A 25,508-nucleotide genomic window follows, 5' to 3' on the forward strand; every position below is an offset into this window, starting at 1 on the left:
TCATACTCAAAGGTGAAAAGCTGAGGATCAGGAACAGGACCTACCACTTTTACTCAACATAACACTGGAAGTCCAAGACATAGCAACCAGAAGAGAAAGAACTAAAAGGCATCCAAATTGGTGAGGAAGAAGTAACACTGTTATTATTTGCAGATGATATGATATAATATATTGAAAACCCCAAAGGCTCCACCAGAAAAAAACTATTAGAACTAATAAATGGAGGGACAAGATGGCAGCAGAGTAGGGGACTCTGTTTTATCTGGTCCCCAAATTTAGATGGATATCTATCAAACCATTCTGAACACATATGAATTCAACCTGAGATGTAAGTAAATTTATCTGGATTTCTACAAACGGAAAAACCACTTTTTGCAAGGTAGGAGATGCAGAATCTTGAATCTTCGCGGGGAAATATGAGAACATAAATGGAGGGGGCAGGGAGCCTCCATAAGCTAGCCACCGGAAAGTGATATAATACCAGAGAACAAAATCGGGACCCTCAGAAATCTGCTCCAGTGACATCCCATTCTGAAAAGGGCACAGGGGATGAACAGGACAGAATTCTAGGTGGATCACTGTGGTCTCAGGATCCCAGGAGACTCAGAAAGAATGGGGGAGCCTGAACCAATACAGTGCCCAAGCAGTGGAGCAGTGAGACTGGTTATGGTCAGCGAGCCCAGAAGGGACTCTCAGCTCCAGTCACCATAAACTGCGAGCCGGGCCGGTAGGGAGACTGCTCTCTGCCTGAGCGCCCTGAAAAGCACTAGAGGATGTGGGCTGTTTAATATCCCAGGGGAAATACGAAATGGCTTGCGCCCACAACAGGGCAACAGCTCTCAGGGTGGTGTGACCCCCGAAAGGACACTGGGGCAGCACCCAGCCATGACCTGGGAGCTGCGGAAGAGGGTGCATGCACAAGCCCACAACTGCTTGCCAATGCAAAGGCACAAAGCACACAGACGCTCATGATTCCCTGGAACTACCCCGGGAGAGTTGCAGCAGGTGTGAATAGCACGAGTCTGTGGAGTCTGGTGCACACAGAAGTGGAGACGGTCTGACCTGGAGAGCTTATTGAAGAAAGGGGACCGTGACCTTGTAGCACTGGGCCAGAGATTCGTGCATGGCCATATTTGCTCTGACTCTCTAAAGAGGCACAGAAAGCCACCAGGGAAAAAAACTACACAGACAACCAGCTCACATTAAGCCCATCTCCTTGACAAGGGGGGGAGCAACCCCACCCAGGCAACGACTCGGAGAAGCCGAGCAGCAGGCCCCTCTCCCGGAAGACAGACTGGAAGAACAGGTGAATGACAAGCTTATTTCCCACAGGACTGTAAAACTCCAGCACCAGGGGAAAATAATATATTGAGCTCCAAGTGTTCCCTCATGACTCATTTATACTTGAGGCCAAAATTTTACATTTCTTTTTAGTTTCTATTCTTTCTTCTTCTCCTTAGTTTCTATTCTTTCTTCTTCTCCTTTTTCTTTTTTTTAACTCTCTTCCCATTTCAAATAGATTATTTCCCAACCTATGTTTTTAAGCCGCTTTTTAATTTTTCCCACATTTATGTTTATATTTATGCCCCATACCAGACCATTTTTCACTCTACTCAATTATATCTTGATATATATATAAATTCTGATTTCTTTGCAATTTTGGGATATGGTATCTTCTAACATACAGACCAAAAATCAATCAAGAACAGGCAGATCACCCTGCTTTGTCCACCCTGAGAGATTATGGTCTCTCTTACTCCTTTTTTTTTTATTCTTTTGGATCATCTTGGCTTTGTTTGTATACTGTGGTAGCTTCTGGCAACTTCAAATTTTTTCTAGGGTGCATTTTGTTTGGGTCGTGGTTGATATTTTGGGCCCTGTTCATTCACTGAACCATCCCTTGACAGAATTACTAAGAAGAGGAACTCTCGGGGCGCCTGGGTGGCACAGCGGTTAAGCGCCTGCCTTCGGCTCAGGGCGTGATCCCGGCGTTCCGGGATCGAGTCCCACATCAGGCTCCTCCGCTATGAGCCTGCTTCTTCCTCTCCCACTCCCCCTGCTTGTGTTCCCTCTCTCACTGGCTGTCTCTCTCTCTGTCAAATAAATAAATAAAATCTTAAAAAAAAAAAAAAAAAAGAGGAACTCTCAACAAAGAAAAGAACCAGAGACAATGTCCTCTGCCATAGAACTAATGGATATGGAAATAAGCAAGATATCAGAGACAGAATTCAGGAGAGCAATTATAAAGCTATTAGCTAGGCTTGAAAAAAGCACAAATAACAATACAGACTCTCTAAGGGCAGAAATGAAATCCAAACAGGCCAAAGTTAAAAATCCTATGAATGAGATGCAATCTAAATTGGATGCTCTAATGGAGAGGGTAAGCGAGGCAGAAGAGAGAATAAGTGATCTAGAAGACAGGCTGATGGAAAGGAAGGAAACTGAAGAAAAGAGAGTAAAACAACTCATAGCACATGAAGAGAGACTTAGAGAATTTAATGATACATTGAAAAGAACCAATATCAAGATCATTGGGATCCAAGAGGGGGTGGGGACAGAGGGCTAGAAGGTATACTTGAGCAGATCATGGTTGAGAACTTCTCTAATCTGGGGAAGGAAACAAGCATTCATGTCCAAGAGGCAGAAACGACTCCTCCCAAAATCAGTAAAAACAGATCAATGCCCCTACATATATTAGTGAAATTTGCAAACCTTAGAGCTGGGGAAGCTATCCTGAGAGCAGCTCGGGGGAAGATATTTCTTACTTATGGAGGGAGGAACATCAGAATAACATCAGACCTATCCAGAGAAACATGGCAGGCCAGAAAGGGCTGGCAAGATATATTCAGGGTACTAAATGAGAAGAAATAGCAGCCAAAAAACTTAATCCAACAAGGCTATCACTCAGAATGCAAGGAGAGATAAAGAGTTGTGGCCACTAGAAATATTAAGGGGGATACTGTAAGCAAAGAGAGACCCCAAAAGTAGCATAGACCAGAAAGCATCAGAGACAATCTACAGAAACGGGGATTTTACAGGCAATACAATGGCACTAAATACATATCATTCAATAGTTAGTCTAAATGTAAATGGACTGAATGTGCCAATAAAAAGACAAAGAGTATCAGATTGGATAAAAAGCAGGACCCACCCATATGTGTATACAAGAGACTACATTTTGAACCTAAAGACACCTACAGATTGAAAGTGAAAGGATGCAGAACCATCTACCATGCTAATGGGCATCAAAAGAAAGCTGGGGTAGCAATCCTCATATCAGACAAATTAGACTTTATACCAAAGACTGTAATATGGGATAAAGAGGGAAACTATATCATACTTAAAGGGTCTTCTCAACAAGAAGTCTTAACAATTATAAACATTTATGCTCCTACCTTGGGAATAGCCAATAATATAAACCAATTAATAACCATATTGAAAATAACACACAGATAATAATAGAATAATAGCAGGGGACTTTAACACTCCACTCACAGCAATGGACACATCATCTAAGCAGAAGATCAACAAAGAAACAAGAGCTTTGAATGACACACTGGACCAGATGGAACTTCACACACCAGAACATTCCATCCTAGAACAACAGAATACACAATCTCAAAGCACATGCTAACCTTAAACCTAAAGAAGCTGGAGAAAGAACAACAAATCAAGCCCACAACAAGCAGAGGAAATAATAAAGATCAGAGCAGAAATCAATGAAATAGAAACCAGAAGAACAGAACAGATCAAAGAAACTAGAAGCTGGTTCCTTTTCTTTTCTTTTTTTAAAGATTTTATTTATTTATTCAACAGAGACAGAGGCAGCGAGAGAGGGAACACAAGCAGGGGCAGTGGGAGAGGGAGAAGCAGGCTTCCCGCTGAGCAGGGAGCCCAATGCAGGGCTTGATCCCAGAACACTGGGATTATGACCTGAGCCAAAGGCAGACACTTAACGACTGAGCCACCCAGGTGCCCCTAGAAGTTGGTTCCTTGAAAGAATTAATAAGATCGATAAAACCCTAGCCAGACTTATCAAAAAGAAGAGAGAAAGGACCCATATCAATAAAATCATGAATGAAAGGGGTGAGATCATGACCAACACCAAGGAAATACAAACAATTTTAAAAACATTATGAGCAACGACATGCCAACACATTAGGCAATTTGGAAGAAATGAATGCATTCCTGGAAATTTATAAACTACCAAAACTGAAACAGGAAGAAATAGACAATCTGAATAGACCACTAACCAGCAATGAGTTTGAAGCAGTAATCAAAAACCTCCAAAAACAAGAGTCCAGGGCTTGATCCCAGAACACTGGGATTACGGCTTCCCAGGGGAATTCTACCAAATGTTTAAAGAAGAAATAATACCTATTCTTCTGACACTCTTTCAAAAACCGGAAAAAGGAAAACTTCCAAACTCGTTCTATGAGGCCAGCATTACCTTTATCACCAAAGCAGGCAAAGACCCCATCAAAAAGGAGAATTACAGACCAACATCCCTGATGAATATGGATGCCAAAACTCTCAACAAGATCCTAGCTAATAGGATCCAACAGTACATTAAAAGGATTATCCATCATGACCAGGTGGGATTTATCCCTGGGATGCAAGGGTGGTTCAACATTCGCAAATCAGTCAGTGTGACAGAAGACATTAATAATAGAAGAGACGAAAATCATATAGTCCTCTCAATCGATGCAGAAAAAGCATCTGACAAAATACAGCACCCTTTACTGATTAAAATGCTTCAGAGTGTAGGGACAGACGGTACATTCCTCAAGCTCATAAAAACCATCTATGAAAAGCCTACAGCGAATATCATTCTCAATGGGGAAAAGCTGAGAGCCTTTCCCTTAAGATCGGGAACAAACAAGGATGACCTCTCTCACCACTATGGTTCAACATAGTACTAGAAGTCCTAGCAACAGCAATCAGACAACAAAAAGAAATACAAGGTATGCAAATTGTCAAAGAAGAAGTCAAACTCTCTCTTTGCAGATGACATGATACTTTATTTGGAAACCCCAAAAGACTCCACCCCCAAATTACTAGAACTCATACAGCAATTCAGTAATGGGGCAGGACACAAAACCAATGCACAGAAATCAGTTGCTTTCCTATACACTAACAATGTAAATGCAGAAAGAGAAATTAGGGAATTGATTCCATTTACAACAGCGCCAAAAACCGTAAGATATCTTGGAATAAATCTAACCAAAGAGGTAAAGATTCTATGCTCTAGAAACTACAGAACACTGTTGAAAAACATTGAAGACGACACAAGAAATGGAAAAACATTCCATGCTCATGGATCGGAAGAATAAACGTTGTTAAAATGTCTATGCTACCCAGAACAATCTACACTTTCAAAGCCATCCTGATCAAAATACGAATGCCATTTTTTCGAAGTGCTGGAACAAATAATACTAAAATTTGTATGGAACCAGAAAAGACCCTGAATTGCCAAGGAGTAGTGCAAAAGAAAAACAAAGCTGGGGGCATCACATTGCCTGATTTCAAGCTATACTACAAAGCTGTGATCACCAAGACAACCCGGTACTGGCACAAAAACAGACACATAGATCATTGGAATGGACAGAGACTCCAGAAATGGACCTTCAAATCTATGGTCAACTAATCTTCCACAAAATAGGAAAAAATATCCAATGGAGAAAAGACAGTCTCTTCAATAAATGGTGCTGTGAAAATGGGACAGCTACATACAGAAGAATGAAACTGGACCATTCTCTTACAGCATACACAAAGATAAACTCCAAATGGATGAAGGACCTCAATGTGAGACAGGAATCTATCAAAATCACAGAGGGGAACATAGACAGTAACCTCTCTGGCATCGGCCACAGCAACTTCTTTCAAGACATGGCTCCACAGGCAAGGGAAACAAAAGCAAAAATAAACTTTTGGGACTTCATCAAGATAAAAAGCTTTTGCGCAGCAAAGGAAACAGTCAACAAAACTAAGACGCACCCCATGGAATGGGAGAAGGTATTTGCAAATGGCATTACAGATAAAGGGCTGGTATCTAAGATCTATAAAGAACTTCTCAAATTCACATGCAAGGAACAAGTCAAAAAATGGGCAGAAGATATGAATAGACACTTCTCCAATGAAGACATGCAAATGGCTAAGACACATGAAAAAATGCACAACACCATTAGCCATCAGGGAAATTCAAATCAAAACCACACTAAGATACCACCTTACACCAGTTAGAATGGTGAAAATTGACAAGGCAAGAAACAACAAATGTTGGAGAGGATGTGGAGAAGGGGGAGCCCTCTTACACTGTTGGTGGGAATCCAAGTTGGTATAGCCATTCTGGAAAACAGCGTGAAGGTTCCTCAAAAAATTAAAAATAGAGCTACCCTGTAACCCAACAATTGGAACTACTGGGTATTTATCCCAAAGATACAGATGTAGTGATAACAAGGGGCACATGCACTCCAATGGTCATCAGAGCAATGTCCACAATAGCCAAAATGTGGAAGGAGCCGAGATGCCATTCAACAGAGGACTGGATTAAGAGTATGTGGTCCATATATACAAAGGAATATTTCTCAGCTATCAAGATGATTACCCAACATCTGCATCAACATGGACGGAACTGGAGGGGATTACGCTAAGTGAAGTATGTCAAGCAGAGAAAGACAATTATATGGTTTCACTTATTTGTGGAATATAAGGAATAGCAGGGAGGACATTAGGAGAAGGAAGGGAAAATGAATGGGGGGAACAGTGGGGGAGACAAACCATGAACGACTATGGAGTCTGGGAAACAAACTGAGGGTTTTGGGGAGGGGCATGGGCTAGCCCAGTGATGGGTATTAAGGAGGGCACATATTACATGGAGCACCGGGTGTTATAGGCAAACAATAAATCACGGAACACTACATCAAAAACTAATGATGTACTGTATGGTGACTAACATACCATAATAATTAAAAAACTAAATAAAAATAAAATGAATTGAATAACATACAGCATATTTAGTTTCAGAGGCAGAATTTAGTGATTCATCACTTGCATATAACACCCAATGCTCATTACGTCAAGTGCCCTCCTTAATGTCCATTACCCAGTTACACCATCCCCCCCCACCTCCCCTCCAGCAACCCTGTTTCCTATAGTTAAAGAGTGTCTTATGGTTTATCTCCATGATTTCGTCTTATTTTTTGTTCCCTTCACCTGTGTTCGTCTGAAAAACCAGTAACTTTTAAGATACTTCTGCAAATATTAAATTCTAAATGAGTCCAAAATTTAATATACAGGCATTAAATGTGAATCAGTTTTAAGAACAGAGTTCAGCCAAAAATAGTAAAAAGCTATTAATATATCAAAATACTCTTTTGAGAACCATACCTCTTTCAAATATATCTAAAATCATTTAGTTAAATGATCTAATAGTTCTGGGATCTCAAGTAGGATTCTAAATCATAAACATCTATCTCGATGTTTTCTGAAGTGTAATCCATGACCCATTTCAGAATCACCTGGAATGCTAGTTTAACATACAGATGCCTTATAATGAACCTACCAAAAATCAGACTCCCTGAGTTAAGTACCCTGTAATCAGTATTCTTAAACAGTTTCTCCGGGTGGCTTCTTATGATACTAAAATTTTATAAATAATTACTTTCAAGATCACAAATGTAAATTCTTCTAAGTTGTTCTGACTCTAGTCAACCTTTCCTGCCTCTCTCAGATAAAGCTGTTCCATCCTTTAGGTTCTCTTAAGCATTACACCTTATAGCACTTACCACACTGAATCACAATTTATCTGTTAACAAAATAGTTTCCCACACTAGACTGTGAGTTCTTCATAGGAAGTAATAATGCTTTTTGTTTTTTTATCTATTTGTTTTATCTTGGTGATGAACACCAAGAGCTCAATGAATTTGGTTAAATGAACAGATGAATACATGAAACATCACAGTTCTAAAAAGAGCATGTGACTTTTACTTGTCCCCAGGATAAAAAAACTTACCTATTTCCAATTCCAAATAGCATAAAATTAGCATCTGTCCAATAATCAGTTAAAATTGGGGGTGGGGTGGGGAAAATAGAATTCTTTAAAATTCTAGATATACCTTTAAAACTTCAGCTTCCCTAAATTCTTATCAAAAAAGGAAAAAAAAAAAAAAGAGAGAGAAAAGCCCCCTGGAATCAACAAACTATTATAATTAATATGTAAGTTTAGCAAGAATGCTGGATGTAAGAGCAATTTATAAAAACCAAGTGTTCTTGTACACCAGCAATAAAACAAAAGAGATATCACCCACAGCAAAAACTATAAGCATGTATCAAAATTAACAAATACTTATGATCTTTCTAAAGAGAATTTCCAAATCTAGTAAAATGAAAAATTAGAATGAATGTAGATACTTTCATAGTAAAAATGTCTAATCTCCCCAGGCTAACTATATAAATTCAATGCAATCCCAATAAATTTCAGATGGATTTTTAAAAAGAACTTATACTGCTTCTAAAAAGTCTATGGAAGAATAAGAGTTCACAAGTAGCTAAGTCAAAGTTTTGTTTCAATATGTTGAAATTATATAAATATAGGTGATTATCATATTTAACTGTATACAAAATTTTTTCCTTTAATTTAAATTTTGATAGTTAACATATAGTGCAATATTGGTTTCTGGATCAGAATTCAGTGATTCATCACCTAAAAGAAATACCCAGTGCTCATCATAAGAAGCACCCTCCTTAATACCCATCACCCATCTAGTTCATTCCCTGCCCACCTCCGTCCATCAAACTTCACGTTGTTCTCTGTCGTTAAGAGTCTCTTATGGGTGTTATGTGCAACTCATAAATCGTTGAATACTACATCAAAAAGTAATGATGTACTATATGTTGGCTAACTGAACATTAAAAAAAAGTCTCTTATGGCTTGCTCCCCTCTTTCCTTTTTTTCTTTTCCCCCTTCCCATATGCTCATCTGTTTTCTTTCTTAAGATCCACATATGAATGAGATCATATGGTATTTGTCCTTCTCTGATTTAACTTAGCATAATACACTCTAGCTCCATCCATGTTATTGCAAATGGTAAGATTTCATTCTTTTTGATGGTTAAATAATACTCCATTGTGTGTGTGTGTGTGTGTGTGTGTGTATGCACACATACGTATGTGTATATATATATGCCACCTACGTATGTGTGTGTATATATGCCATATCTTCTTAAATTTTTTTAAATTCAATTAATTAAAATACAGTGATTAGTTTCAGAGGTAGAATTTAGTGATTCCCTCATCTGCATATAACACCCAGGTTTATTACCTCACATGCCCTCTTTAATACTCATCACCCAGTTACCATATTCCCCCACCCACTTCACCTCCAGCAATCCTTAATTTGCTTCCTATAGTTAAGAGTCTCTTATGGTTTGTTTCCCTCTAGGATTTCATCTTATTTTATTTTTCCCTCCCTTTCCCTATAATCCTCTGTTTTGAATCTTAAATTCCATACGAGTGAAAGCATGTAATTGTCTTTCTCTGATTGACTTATTTCCCTTAGTATAACATCCTCTAGTTAAATCCATGTCATTACATATGGTAAGATTTCATTTTTTTGATGGCTGAGTAGCATTCCATTCCATTCACATCTTCTTTATATATTCATTTGTCGTGGACATCTGGGCTCTTTCCATTTAGCTATCGTGGACGTTGTTGCTATAAACACTGGGGTGCAAGTGCCCCTTCAAATCACTACATTTGTATCCTTTGGATAAATACTCAGTAGTGCAGTTGCTAGGTCCTAGGGTACCTCTATTTTTAACTTTTTGAGGAACCTCCATACTGTGTTCGAGTGGCTGTACCAGCTTGCATTCCCACAAGCAGTATAAGAGGGTTCCCCTTTCTCTGCATCCTCGCCAACGTCTGCTGTTTGCTGACTTGCTCATTTTGGTCATTCTGACTATGTGAGGTGGTATTTCCTTGTGGTTTTGATTTGTATTTCCCTGATGCCAAGTGATGTGGAGCATTTTCTCATATGTCTGTTGGCCATTTGTATGTGTTCCTTGGAGAATGTCTGTTATGTCTTCTTCCCATTTCTTGATTGGATTATTTGTTTCTTGGGTGATGAGTTTCAGAAGTTCTTTACAGATATTGGATACCAGCCCTTTATCTGATAAAACATTTGCAAATATTTTCTCCCATTTTGTAGGTTGTCTTTGGTTTGGTCGACTGTTTCCTTTGCTGTGCAGAAGCTTCTTCTCTTGTCCCAATAGTTCATTTTTGCTTTCGTTTCCTTTGCCTTTGAAGACGTGTCTAGCAAAAAGTTGCTGTGACAAAGGCCAAGAGCTACCTGTGTTCTCCTCTATGATTTTGATGGATTCCTGTCTCACATTTAGGTCTTTCATCCATTTTGAATTTATTTTTGTGTGTGCTATAAGACAGTGCTCAGTTTCATTCTTCTACACGTGTCCCTCCAGTTTTCCCAGTACCATTTGTGGAAGAGACTGTCCTTTTTCCACCGGATATTCTTTCCTGCTTTGTGGAAGATTAGTTGATCACAGAGTTGAGGGTCCATTTCTGGGTTCTGTATTCTGTTCCACTCTATGTGTCTGCTTTTGGGCCAGTACTATACTGTCTTGATGATTACATCTTTGTAATATAGCTTGAGGTCTGAAACTGTGATGCCACCAGCTTTGGTTTGCTTTTACAACTTTCCTCTGGCTAGTCGGGGTCTTTTCTGGGTCTATTTTAGGGTTGTCTGTTCCAGTTCTGAGAAAAATGTTGATGGTATTTCCATAGGGACTGCACTGCATGTGTAGATTGTTCTGGGTAGCATAGACATTTCAACAACGTTTGTTCTTCCAATCCATGAGCATGGAAAGTTTTTCCATTTCTTTGTGTCTTCCTTTATTTCTTTCGTAAGTGTTCTGTAGTTTTCAGAGTACAGATCCTTTACCTCTTTGGTTAGGTTTATTCCTAGGTATCTTATGGTTTTTGGTGCAATTGTATATGGGACTGATTCCTCAATATCTCTTTCTGTTGCTTCATTGTTGGTGTACAGAAATGTAACTGATTTCTGTGTATTGATTTTATATCATTCCACGTGGCTGAAATCCTGTATGAGAGCTAGCCATTTCTGGGTGGAGTCTCTTGGGTTTCAAACATAGAGTGTCATGTCATCTCCAAAGTTGAGACTTTGACATCTTTTTTGCTGATCTGGATGGCTTTTATTTCTTTTTGTTGTCTGACTGCCAAGGCTAGGACTTCCAGTACTATGTTAAACAACAGTGGTGGGAGTGGACATCCCTGTCGTATTCCTGACCTTAGGGGAAAAAGCTCTCTTTTTCCCCCTTGAGGATGATATTCACTGTGGGCTTTTTGCAGATGGCTTTTATGATATTGATGTATGTTCCCTCTATCCCTACACTGCACAGAGTGTTTATCAAGAACAGATGCTATATTCTGTCAAATGCTTTTTCGGCATCAACCGAGAGGATCATATGGTTCTTATCCTTTCTTTTATTAATGTGATGTACCACACTGCTTAATTTGCAGATGTTGAACCACCCTTGCAGCCCAGGGATAAATCCTACTTGTCCTGGTGGATAATCCTTTTACTGTATTTTTGGATCCCATTAGCTAGTATCTTGGTGAGAATTTTTGCATCCATCTTCATCAGAGATTTGGTCTGTAATTCTCCTTTTTGGTGGGGTCTTTGGTTGTAGGATCAAGGTAATGCTGGGGCACCTGGGAGGCTCAGTTGGTTAAGCATCTGCCTTTGGCTCAGGTTCTGATCCCAAAGTCCTGGTATCAAGCCCCGCATTGGGCTCCCTGCTCAGTGGGGAGTCTGCTTCTCCCTCTCCCTCTGCTCCTCCCCCTACTCATGCTCTCTCTCTTGCTTGCTCTCCGAAATAAATAAATAAAATCTTTTTTTTTTTTTTAAAGGTAATTCTGGACTCATAGAGTGAGTCTGGAAATTTTCCTTCCATTTCTATTTTTTTCAAACAGCTCCAGAGGAACAGGTATTAATCCTTCTTTAAATGATTGGTAGAATTCCGCTGGGAGGCCCCCTGGACCTGGACTCTTGTTTGTCGGGAGATGTTTATTACTGCTTCAATTTCTTTGCTGGTTATGTGTCTGTTCAGGATTTCTATTTCTTCCTGTTTCAGTTTTGGCAGTTTATGTGTTTCTAGGAATTTATCCATTTCTTCTAGATTGCCTAATTTGTTGTCATATAGTTGCTCATAATATTCTAATTGTATTTTTTTCAGTTTGTATTTTCAGTGTTGGTTCTGATCTCTCCTCTTTCATTTATGATTTATTTGGGTCCTTTCTTTTTTGATAAGTATGGCTAGGGGTTTATCGATCTTATTAATTCCTTCAAAGAACCAGCTCCTAGTTTTGTTGATCTACTCTATTGTGTTTTTTTGTTTCTATATCATTGATTTCTATTCTAATTCTTATTTATTTCTCTTCTCCTGCTGGATATGTTGTTCTTTCTCCAGCTCTTTTAGGTGTACGTTTAGGTTAAGTGTTTGAGACTTCTTGTTTCGTGAGAAAAGCTTGCATTGCTATATACTTTCCTCTTAGGACCACCTTTGCTGCATCCCAAGGGTTCTGAAATATCGTGTTTTCACTTTCATTTGCTTCCACGAGTTTTTAAATTCTTCTTTTATTTCGTGGTTGACCCATAGTAGGATGCTCTTTAACCTCCATGTATTTGTGTTCCTTCCAAATTTTCCCTTGTGATTCAATTCAAGTTGCAAAGCATAGTGGTTTGAAAATATGCAGGGAATAATCCCAATATTCTGGTACTGGTTGAGACCTGATTTGTGATCCTGTATGTTAATTATTCTGGAGAATGTCACATATGCACTCAAGGAGAATATGTATTCTGTTGCTTTAGGATGAAAGGTTCTGAATATATCTCTGAAGTCCATCTGGTCCAGTATGTCAGTCAAAGCCCTTGTTTCCTTGTTGATCTCTGCTTAGATGATCTGTCCATTGCTGTGAGTGGAGTGGTAAAGTCCCCTACTATTACTGTATTCTTTTCCATGAGTTTTTTAGTTTTGTTATTAATTGGTTTATATAATTGGCTGTTCCCATGTTAGGGGCATAAATATTTACAACTGTCAGATCTTCTTATTGGATAGACCCTTTAATTATGATACACTGTCCCTCTTCAGCTCTTATTACAGTCTTTGGTTTAAAATCTAATTTGATATAAGGATTGCTACTCCAGTTTCCTTTGATGTCCATTAGCATGATAAATGGTTCTCTACCCCCTCATTTTCAATCTGGAGGTGTCACTGGGTCTAAAAGGAGTCTCTTGTAGATAGCATATCGATGGGTCGTGGTCTTTTTTTTTTTTTTAAATCCACTCTGCTACCCTGTGTCTTTTCATTGGAGCATTTAGCCCATTTACATTCAGAGTAATTATTGAAAGATATGAATTTAGTGCCATTGTATTATCCGTAATGTCAGTGTTTCTGTATAGTGTCTTTGTTCCTTTCCGGTCTTTGTTACATTTGGGCGCTCTCTTTGTTTATAGGATCCCTTTTAATATTTCTTGCAGGGCTGGTTTAGTGATCACAAATTCTTTGTTTCTGCTTGTTCTAGAAGCTTTTTATCTCTCCTCCTATTCTGAATGACAGCTTTGCTGGATCAAGTATTTTGGCTGCGTATTTTTCTCGTTTAGCATGTTGAATGTATCATGCCAGTCCTTTCTGGCCTGTCATGTCTTTGCGGCCAGGTCTGCTGCCTTGCAGGTTAAGGACCTCTTGTCCTGAGTTGCTTTCAGGATTTTCTCTTTATTGCTGAAACTTGTAAGGTTCAGTACTCTATGTCAAGGTTATTGGTTTTGAGGGTGGTTCTCTGTGCTTCCCTGTTTTGAAAGCTTATTTCCTTCCCCAGATTAGGGAATTTCTCAGCTATAATTTATTCAAATAAACCTTCTGTCTCTCCCACTCCTCTTCCTCTGGGACCCCAATTATTCTAATATTGTTCTGCTTTATGGTATTGCTGATCTCTTGAATCTTCCCCTTGTGATCCAGTAGTTGTTTATCTCTCTTTCTCAGCTTCCTTATTCTCCATCATTTTCTCTTCCATATCACTGACTTCCTCTTCTGCCTCGTTTATCCTAGCAGTTAGAGCCTCCATTTTTTATTGCAACTCAGTAATAACGTTTTTTATTTCGACCTTATTAGATTTCAGTTCTTTTATTTCTCTAGTAAGGGATTCGTTACCGTCCTCTATGTTTTTTTCAAACCCAGGTATAATTCATTGTTTTGAATTCTAGTTCTGACATCTTACTTATATCCATATTGATTAAATAACTCGAGTGAGTACTGCCTCTTGCCCTTTTTTTTGGAATGAGTTCTTCTGTATTATCATTATGTCCAGAGAATAACAGATGAAAGAGAGAGAAAATACAAAAACAACAAGGATACCAGAAAAATACACACTATACAAATCAGTAGAGAACAGAAACAAAAAGGAAAGAAAAAAAATGAGAATAAAATCAGACAAGAAGTTGAACAGAACATTAAACTAGATCCTGGGTGTATTATGGTCTGTTTGTTAGAAGAAACTGGTTCCCAAAATAGGTAAGAAAAACTCTATGTATATACGTATGTATGCATATATACACAAAAATTTAGTTGAATACAATGAAAGGAAGCCAAAGATGAAAAATAACAGATATAAACCGTAAGTATAAAAATAAAAAGCAAAAATGACTTAAGAAAAGAACTGATAAAATACGAAAACAGCTGAAAAGGAAAATAAAATATAAAACTGAAAGACTAAAGAATAATAAGAATAAACCATGAATGCTATATAAACTAGAGTTTTACAGTTCTGTATTATCAGTAAACTTGGTACTCACCGGAAGTTCCTGCTGGTCTTTTGGGGGAGGGGCCTGCTACAGATTCCCTGATGTCTTTGCCTGGGTGGAATTGCACCGCCCTTGCCAGGGGGCTGGGCTCAATGTATACAGATCAGGATGCACTGTGTAGCGCTGTTTTGCTCCCTGAAGGCATTCTGCACTGATGTAGGGGATAAGAATGGTAGTGTCCCAATCTCTAGACTGAGAGCTGAAAGTTTATGTCTCCCACTCTGCAGTGAGCCCTCAAAGAAAAGTAGTCAACCACTCTTGTCTCCCTGGTTTCCGTCCAAACTCTGTGTTCACCCAGCCTATGACCAACATTTTTATCTCAGGCACACACGAGTTTCTAAACTTATGGACTCTTGTGGCATGCACCCATACCACTCCTCTTGGGGGAGGGAGGAAGGTCTCCCCGTTGTTCTGCCTCTTGCTGGGCCCCTACTGGGAAAGTGGTTGCATGACTGCACAGCAGTTTGCGGTTTATGCCAACACCAAGCAGAAAGCTATTGCCTGGACTCACTGTTTGTAACTGGCTTCCTTGCTCCAATGCCTGGGAACTGTGCCACACTCAGGCACCCCTGTTCTTTTTGTGCCCGTAGGATCCTGAGACCATGCTGTCTCACCTGGGATTCCACCCTGCTTTGCCTCCTAAGCACCTGTCAGGCAAACTTCTAAAAGTTCCAATTTTGTGCTCTGCTGCTTATAAGACTTTCCAGTACCTGGCTTATGGAGGGTCTCTCCCACCATGGTTTATCTTGGGTTATATCACCTCAGATTCATGTCTCCACACCTCCTACCTTGCAAAAAGTGGTCGCCTTTCTATTTGCAGAATTGTAGCAATTCTTTTCTCAGATATCTGGTTGATTTTGCAGGTTTTCAGAATGATTTGATAACCCTCTATCTGATTTTAAGGGACCAGGATCCCCTAAAGGAAACTAGGATCTCCTACTCCTCCGCCATCTTACCTCTCTCGCTTACCACATCTTTATTGGACATTTGGGCTCTCTCCATAGTTTGGCTATTGTTGATAATGCTGCTAAGCCAATTTTGAAAAAGTGTAAAGGAGGTGATGGGGAAACTAGCATTCTGTGTGTTGAGATATATTATAAAACCATATAAACAAAAACATTCTGTTCCTCAGCGATGCACACTGAAGGAAGAAAACACAATGTTCAGAAATAAATACATGTATATATGAAAACTTGATACATAATAATGGTAGAATCCAGGGCAATGTTGATAGAATGGGTTATTTACTAGATGCTTCTGGGAAAACTGGCTCCTAACATCGGAGAAAGGTAAGTTAGACCCTTTAAACTCAGTTCATATACAAAAGTGGACCTGGTGGTCACTAAAGACCTAAACATAAGGTATAAAAAAAAGCCAACAGACGGAAAATACAACGGAATGTTATTGCACAGAAAAGTATCAAGACCCAAATGCTAACCATATCATGAAAAATGTATAGGTCTGAGTACAACAAAACACTGAAAAAAAAAAAAATCACAGATTCTGTTCAAAGTATCTCATGAAAAATGTTAATAGTAAGGTGACTAGATGATAACTGCAATGTCTAAAACCTAGGAATTAATATCTAGACATACAAGGAACTCTGAAGGATGGGGTTGGGAAGGAAATCATGAATACCAAAAGAAAACAAGCAGAGTGTTATCAATGGGTACTTCACAGAAGGGGTAAAACTGAAGGACCTGAGGAACCACAAGTACTTATCCCAAACAGACACATGTAAATTAAAACAAAAGCAGCCAAAATCAGAGGGGTGGATCTTATCAAGTAGGGAGGAGACTGTGGGCCAGGTCCATAATGGGCATGGCACTAGGTAGGGGGGGGCAAAAACTTCCCTGTGGAAGTGATAATTTAAATGTGGTACTGCAAACTGCAAAAAATCTATACGGCAGTTAGGAGTAACAGAAGAAATCTTCACAGAGTTGACAGAGACAGATTTAAAACGGAGATAAATGAAAGAGAAATAGACCAAAGTCTGCACATAGAATAATACCAGTACATAATTTTAAAGCAGAACACACCAACCAACAGAATGTATTTTATAAGAACTTGACTTGTGTGAGAACACAGGTATCAAATACTCTACAACAGGTGCCTAGAACTGGGCTGGCAGAGAAAGGGAATAGGTAGTGAGAATCAGAAATAGCAGAATAGAGGATATAACCTAAACTAAAAGTTCCTGCATGGATTAGTAATGACCACACTCTGCCCTCAAGGTCCAATACAAAAATTAAAAAGAAATAGAAAATCATTAGGATGCTAAATCAGCTTTAAATACTTTGTCCATTTAGCAAGGTTCGAGTACAGTAAACAGGGTCTGGTTACATAGCCCAGCTTCTGGGGTGAGTTTCACAGCTACGTGACCATAGAAAAATCAACGTAACCAGGACTTTGTTTCCTTACCCACAAAATGAGGAGTAGAATTAGATAATCTAATCTCTGAGGTTGCTTCTAGTTCTTTCTAGAGTCTACCTATTCAAAGTTCTTCACTAAAACTCAAACATTCCAATTTAAAATTAAATTGTACAGATCCTTTTTCCTTTTATTTGCTTTCTAACTTTAGCAAAGTCAACCCTTCTCCAATAAGAAACAAACTGAAATATTTAGGACTAGTAAAGGTCTCAGAACTATAAAAAAAAGAACTGAATTTTACTCTAAATCTCCTTTCAACATTAATTTTGTGGTACCACTTCTTAGACACTATAGATCTACTAATGGTTTAAAAAGATTTGTGAGGATGGCAGAGCTTACCAGTATCTTCAATCATATAGATTGATTCCCATGCCTGTCCTACTACAAGACAATGATGCATCTGAGAACACACAGTACCTTTCCAGCTGACACGAGGCCCCAGTTTTCTGTTTTGATCTTGTTCTTCTAACGGTGTCCTGTCCACTTGAATCCCAGAATCTTCTCTACTTAAGGGCTGTTGATCATTTTCATCTTCACTGTCTTCAGACCAATTCTGATTAAAAAGGGAAATACATCAAGGGAAGAAGAAAGGGCGGGGGGTAAACAGAAGGGGGAATGAACCATGAGAGACTATGGACTCTGGGAAACAAACTGAGGGCTTCAGAGGGGAGCGGGGTGGGGGAATGGGATAGGCTGGTGATGGGTAGTAAGGAGGGCACATATTGCATAGTGCACTGGGTGTTATATGCAAGTAATGAATCATGGAACTTTACATCAAAAACCAGGGATGTACTGTATGGTGACTAACATAATATAATAAAAAAGTATTATTAAAAAAATAAAATAAAACTATTTTCATACACATCTTCTAAAAACCTATTTTATCTAAATAGTCAATGTTTAAAATTGAAAGGGAAAATATAAATTATATAATTAGGGATATATTCAGATGCTAATTGTATTATAATACAAACAATAAGTATATTAAATTATGTAAAAAAAAAAAAAGGAAAATACATCTTACCCTTAAGAGTATATGGTGACTGAAGCTATTTAGATGAAAAGAACAAGAAAATTTCAAAAAAAAAAAGCAAAAACTACACCTAATGACACTTTTTTCTAAACGTCTTGAAAGTTACTATGATAGCCTGGAATTATTTTTGGTGGCAAAACCCCCAGGATTAAAGGATACTCCTTACACGATACTTACATTCATTCCATTCAACTTCCTCATACTATTGGTTCAGTGCAAAATCTTAATAAATCTTTGATAATAAACTATACTAATTTAGTGAAGAATGTTCTTGTTTTAGTTAAGTTGCTCTAGAGTGAAAGGAACCATAAAAATAATGTATCACTTGGCATATATTTATATTTTCAATAGCGAAACTATTGCCACTTACTGGTGTGTCCACATTTGGACCAAGGTCAATTTCTTCACCTTCCATCAAGTATTTTCCCCAGTCAAAATCATCTTTCTTTTCTAAAACATAACAGAAGAATTTCATCAGCTTTATAAAAAATATGTGGGAAAAAACCCCAAAACTATAGGAAAAAAGTCTATCAAAACTTAAAACGCACTCCGGAGATGACAAAGCTCAAAATTACTGAAACACTCAATAAATTGATATTCTACTACATTTTAAAATTTAACTTAACTTCAAAAGTGATTTTTCTCTTTATATAGTTGAAAGTAGTTTAACTTAAAGTCAGAACTTAAACTTTAAATGATTTGTCATTGCAATTATATCCAAAGCAACAGAAATATTTTAGTTTCATAGATTTTTACAACTTTTTATAAAATGTCTGGTAATTAATAAAACCAATTTCACTTTTGTTATATATTAAACATTTGGCTACGTACCCACTTCTTTATCTCTTGGTGTTTCCACATAATTGCTGTTTGAAGGAGAATCAGATAGACACAGAAGAAGTGACAATATAGAATAATGTGCATCTGTCTTTAAAAAAAAAATGAAGATATGAATCACTGAGGTTGGTGAGAGCTTTCAAAACTAGTTTAAGAAAAGATAACCCCATGTCAATTATGTCCCCAATATTTTTTCTAGTTTGAGAAAACATGAATTATATCTAAATAAATCCAAAGCCCTAGCCTTTTTTAGAGTTCAAATGTGTACGTACAAAGAACATGTCAAAAATGCATTACCTTAATTATAATGAGGAATCATCAAGAAATACCAAAACTGAGGCTGTGCTCTCAAAAAATGTCAAGGTCAAGAAAAAGAAAGCCTGAGGAACTATTCCAGATTCAAAAAACACTGATTAGTGAACCTGAGCAAAGAATACACTGGAGTTCACTTAATATTCTTCAACTCTTCTTTAAGTTAAAAAAAAAAAAACTATATTTAAAAAAAACCATATCTGGGGTGCCTGGGTGGCTTAGTTGGTTAAGCATCCAACTCTTGATTTCAGCTCAGGTCATGATCTCAGGGTCTTGGGATCGGGACCCACGTCCGGCTCCGCACTCTCTGCAGAGTCTGCTTGTCCCTCTTGCTCTGCTCCTCCCACTACTTGTGCTATCTCTAAAATAAATAAATAAAAATAAAATCTTAAAAAACCAAATCATGTTTAAAAGTTACCAAAAATAAAAATACCCCAAATGGGCTAAAAGTCATAAACTATACTGGAAAGAAGAGATGGGTTAAATTCAAGGAAGGTAAGTCTCCAATGCCTAAAGACCCCGTGAGCTTTTCCTATTGTATGTTCTAAACAAGTCTTCCACAACTTACGATGGGGTTATATCCCAAGAAAGCCATTGTAAGTTGGAAATATTGTAACTCAAAAATGCATTTGATATACCTAACCTACTGAACATCATAGCTTGGCCTACCCTACCTTTTTTTTTTTTTTTTTTAAAGTAATCTCTACACCCAACATAAGGACTCGGGACCACAAGATCAAGAGTCCCACGCTCTACTGACTGAGCCAGCCAGGCATCCCTGCCCTACCTTATGTGAAACATGCTCAGAAGACCTATATTAGCCTATAGTTGGGCAAAATCATCTAAGGCAAAACCTATATAATTATTAAGTGCTGAATATCTCATGCAATTTATTGAATACTGTATCAAAGGTGAAAAACAGAATGGTTGTACAGGTATAACATGGCTGTAAGTGTATTGGTTGTTTACCCTCATGAACACCTAGCTGACTGGGAGCTGTGGCTTGCTGCTGCTGTCCAGCATCACCCAGACAGTGTCATACTGCTTATCACTAACCTGAGAAAAGATCAAAGTTCAAAATCTGAATTTCCCCTGAACATGAATTGCTTTTGTACCACTCTAAGTCAGGGACCATCTGTAGTACCTTGCATATGTCTTCATAATGTTTATCATAATTACAATTAAATACTATTAAAAATCCGGGCAATGATGATCATGTCTTGTTTATTCTGTATTCCTACCACCTAGTATGATGCCAGGGGCACAGTAAACACTTACTAAACTTTCCTAGGAATGTTTAGGAAATATATCACTAATAAAACTGCAAGGAACTGCCCTTTCTCTGATAATTTCTCACCCGCTTGGTAATGCCTGAAATTCCTTTAACAAAGAAAAGAATTTTTATTCCACAAAGAAAAGTGGAATAAAAAGTCTAAAATATAAATCCTTAAAGAAAACACCTCTCACTATAGAAATCTATTATTTAGTAGGAATTGCGAGCATCAGATATTTTTTTATTTTGGATTTTGTGCACCTGAATGAGGTGAGAATTACCAATGACAGAGGAAGGAAGTAGGTACAGTAAAAGGGCACATACTGCACCCTTGCAGACCTCCCTACTTTGCCAAGGATTAGAACTATTGCTGTGTAGCAGTGTAGGGATGCACAAAAAGCAGCTCTTGGTCATGGGAGGAGAACCTGAATGATGCCATTTCCCCACTTCTATATATTGTTCATTTTTGAGTAACATCTATAAAGGAGCTTGACCCTGATGGGACTCATTAATTGGGTTATCACTGAACTACAAATTAGCACTAATGGTCAAAACATAGCCTATCAACCAGCTATATATCATGCTTTGACCAAAATTACTAATTGTAATAAAGAAAAAGAAGACTGCTTAGACTTAGGACTCTAGGACTTACATTTAGAAGATATGAACTATTTTATTTAACTTCAAAAATATAAGTTAACTTGTTTTTTATACCATCTCTTTACATAAGAGATAAAGGTAAAGAGTTGGAACTCTATCTACACATCAGCCACATGACCCTAGTCTGTCTTCTGAGTAGTAGTCCCTGCTACTCTGTAAAAAGTCAATGAACACACACATGAACACACACACACACACACACACACACACACACACACGATGAAAGAAGCAATCCCATGTGTTGTACATTGTATCAGAGGTGGTCTTGAATCTCAAAGGATATTTAAGGATAACTTACACTCCACTTTCACATTCTTTGAAACTCAAAGCTACAAAGAAGTAGAATTCATAGTTCCACTGGGGTTTTATAAATATGTCAAAGTCTTTGCTTATTTTTTCCAGAATAACAAATAACCCCAAATTCTCTTTTGCCAAATATCATTCAGAGCCTGGAAATAGTGAACTGTCATTTACTGAATAACCCCCATGGATAATATAAATCCCTAACTATTTATAATAGATAGTGTGGTTAGAGATATACTTCTGGCATGATGAAAGGAAGTGGTCTTCAAAACTTTTCCCCTAAAAGTAACTAAAAGCTGGACAAAACTGCCAGAGAACCATTTCAGTGCTCTCAGTAGAGCATGGGCATACAAACGGTGAGAAGCATTTATTCATGAAAATGGTCTCAGGGAGGAACTGTGTGAGTTTGTGGCATATTTGCCCAGAGCTATTTTCCTCCTCCTTCTAGCTTTATCACAGTTGTAGTTCAACCAGACTAGACAAGGACTGAAAACTAGCAGCTTTGCTTCTGTTGATGGAAGAGTCTCACTGGACTCAAATAGCTGTCAGTTAAAGTGGCAAACGCAGTGGCAAGGGAAGTGGGGTGTCAGTGATTGCAGTCCTGTGTGGGGTGAGTAGCAGGATACCAGAATAGCTGAGGGTTTATCAGGGAATTCCTGGAGGCACAACAGCCACACAGGGCTTGCTTCAGCTCTCCATATGTCTTGGGTGACTACAGGCTGTGCTGTACACAGCAGAGCCTTGGCTGATGGAACATGAGTTCATGCAAAGAGAAGAAGAGAGACAACCAACACAAAATATAAGCCAGGAAAGTCTTGAAAATGGCCTTAAGTATGAATGTACTTCTCAGTCCACACACACAAATCAGATTAACACCCTAAGTTCATTTAATATAATACATCATATATTATGAACTAAAAGTGTGTGTCCCTCTCAAATTCCTGTGCTGAAACTCTTTTTTTTTTTTTAAAGATTTATTTATTTATTAGAGAGAGACAGCCAGCGAGAGAGGGAACACAAGCAGGGGGAGCAGGAGAGGAAGAAGCAGGCTCATAGCGGAGGAGCCTGATGTGGGGCTTGATCCCAGAACGCCGGATCACGCCCTGAGCCGAAGGCAGACGCCTAACCGCTGTGCCACCCAGGCGCCCCTTGTGCTGAAACTCTTAACTGCCAGTGTGATGGTATTTGCAGATGGGGCTTTCAGAGGTTATTAGTTCATAAGGGTGAAGCCCAGGTCCAATGTGATAAGAAGAGATACCAGAGAGCTCTGCCATTGAAGATGGCCACCTATGAGTCAGACAGAATCATAACCAGCAACTGAATCAGCCAGCATCTTAATCTTAGTCCTCCCAGACTCCACTACCATGAGAAAATAAATTTGTGTCTTTAAGCCATCCAGTCTATGGTATTTTGTTACAGCAGGCGGTCTAACACCTCATATTAACAGAATACAAAACAAAAAACCTATGATTATCTCAAAGGTACCTAAAGAGATTTGACAATATCCAACACTTAATCATGATAAAAACTCTCAACAGACTAGGAGTAAAAGAGAACATCTTCAAACTGATAAAGGGCATCTATGAAAAATCTGTGATTAATATCATAATTAAGGGTTAAAACTGAAGCTATTCCTCTAAGACTATGAACAAGGAAAAAAAATGTCCACTCTCCTGTTCAGCATTGTATTGCAGCTTCTGGCCAGTGCAAAAAGCCCCAAAACACTTTGCATTGGAAAGGAAGAAGTCAAACTACTTTTGGAGATAACATGACCCTCAGGGTAGAAAATACTAAGGAATCCAGAAGAAAATTACTAAAATAAACGACTTTAACAAGGCTAACTACATAAAAAATCAATATAAAAGTGAATTTTATTTTTATATGCTAACAATAAGCAACCTGCGAATAAAATTAAGAAGAAAATTCCATTCAGAGTAGCACCAAATAGAATAAAACATTTAGGAGTAAACATTAGAAATGAAAGATTTGTACCTGGAAAAATAAAATTGCTGAGAAAAATGAAAGATGATCCAAATAAATGGAGAGTTCATACAGATTAGAAGATTTAATATTGGTAAGACTGTGTAGTAGTTTCCTTGGGCTGCCATAACAAAATTCTACAAACTGCGTGGCTTAAAAGCAATTTATTCTTCCTCAGTTCTTGGGGCTAGAAATCTGAGATCAAGCTGTCAGCAAGGCCACACTCAATCTGAAAGCTTGAGGGAAGAATCCCTCCTTGCCTCTTCCAGCTTCTGGTGGTTGCCACAAATCCTTAGGGCTCCTTGATTTGCAGCTGCATGGCTCTAATCTTTGCCTCCATTATTGCATGTCTGCCCTGTGTGTATCTGTTCAAATTTCTATTGTCTTACAAGGATATCAATCATGGATCAGAGACTACCCTAATCCAGTCTGACTTCATTTCAATTTGCTTACATTGTCAAACATCCCATAGGAAGGTCACATTCACAGACATCAAGGGATACATATGATCCTCTCAATTGATGCAGAAAAAGCATTTGACAAAATACAGCATCCTTTCCTGATTAAAACACTTCAGAGTGTAGGGATAGAGGGTACATTGCTCAATCTCATAAAAACCATCTAGGAAAAGCCTACAGCAAATATCATTCTCAATGGGCAAAAGCTGGAAGCCTTTCCCTTAAGATCAGGAACACGACAAGGATGCCCACTCTCCCCACTACTATTCAACTTAGTACTAGAAGTCCTTGCAACAGCAATCAGACAACAAAAAGGGATAAAAGGTATCCAAATCAGCAAAGAAGTCAAACTGTCTCTCTTCACAGATGACATGATACTCTATATGGAAAACCCAAAAGACTCTACCCCCAAACTATTAGAAGTTATAGAGCAATTCAGTAATGTGGCGGGATACAAAATCCATGCTCAGAAATCAGTTGCATTTCTATACATGAACAATGAGACTGAGGAAAGAGAAATTAGGGAATCCATTCCATTTACAATAGCACCAAAAATCATACGTTACCTTGGAATTAACTTAACCAGAGATGTAAAGGACCTATATTCTAGAAACTACAAATCACTCTTGAAAGACATTGAAGAAGACACAAAGAGATGGAAAAATATTCCATGCTCATGGATCAGAAGAATAAACATAGTTAAAATGTCTATGCTACCCAGAGCAATCTACACTTTCAATGCCATCCCGATCAAAATACCAATGACATTTTTCAAAGAACTGGAACAAACAGCCCTTAAATTTGTGTGGAACCAGAAAAGGCCCCGAATCACCAAGGAACTGTTGAAAAGGAAAAACAAAGCTGGGGGCATCACGTTGCCGGATTTCAAGTTGTACTACAAAGCTGTGATCACAAAGACAGCATGGTACTGGCACAAAAACAGACACATAGACCAATGGAACAGAATAGAGAACTCAGAAATGGACCCTCAGCTCTTTGGGAAACTAATCTTCGACAAAGCAGGAAAAAACATCCAGTGGAAAAAAGACAGTCTCTTCAGTAAATGGTGCTGGGAAAATTGGACAGCTACATGCAAAAGAATGAAACTTGACCACTCTCTCACACCACACACAAAGATAAACTCCAAATGGATGAAAGACCTCGATGTGAGACAGGAATCCATCAAAATCCTAGAGGAGAACATAGGCAGCAACCTCTTTGACATCAGCCACAGCAACTTTCTTCATGACACATCTCCAAAGACAAGAGAAACAAAAGATAAATGAACTTGTGGGACTTCATCAAGATAAAAAGCTTCTGCACAGCCAA

At 38.4% G+C, this 25,508-nt stretch overlaps 1 protein-coding gene across 2 annotated transcripts in view; it reads right to left on the reverse strand.

The window, feature by feature from the left end:
* The window catches only part of TUBGCP5 (tubulin gamma complex associated protein 5), an 81,127-nt gene that overhangs the window by 46,710 nt on the left and 8,909 nt on the right, over positions 1 to 25,508 (reverse strand). For both annotated transcript variants that reach the window (XM_008712064.2, XM_008712065.2), the window contains exons 4-6: positions 19,188 to 19,284; positions 18,727 to 18,806; positions 17,741 to 17,876 (exon numbers count right to left, since the gene is read on the reverse strand). In XM_008712064.2, coding sequence (XP_008710286.1) covers positions 17,741 to 17,876; positions 18,727 to 18,806; positions 19,188 to 19,284 — 313 coding nt within the window. The remainder of the gene's footprint in view (positions 1 to 17,740; positions 17,877 to 18,726; positions 18,807 to 19,187; positions 19,285 to 25,508) is intronic.

Source organism: Ursus maritimus, unplaced genomic scaffold, assembly GCF_017311325.1.
Source record: "Ursus maritimus isolate PB19 unplaced genomic scaffold, ASM1731132v1 scaffold_27, whole genome shotgun sequence".
Taxonomy (NCBI): domain Eukaryota; kingdom Metazoa; phylum Chordata; class Mammalia; order Carnivora; family Ursidae; genus Ursus; species Ursus maritimus.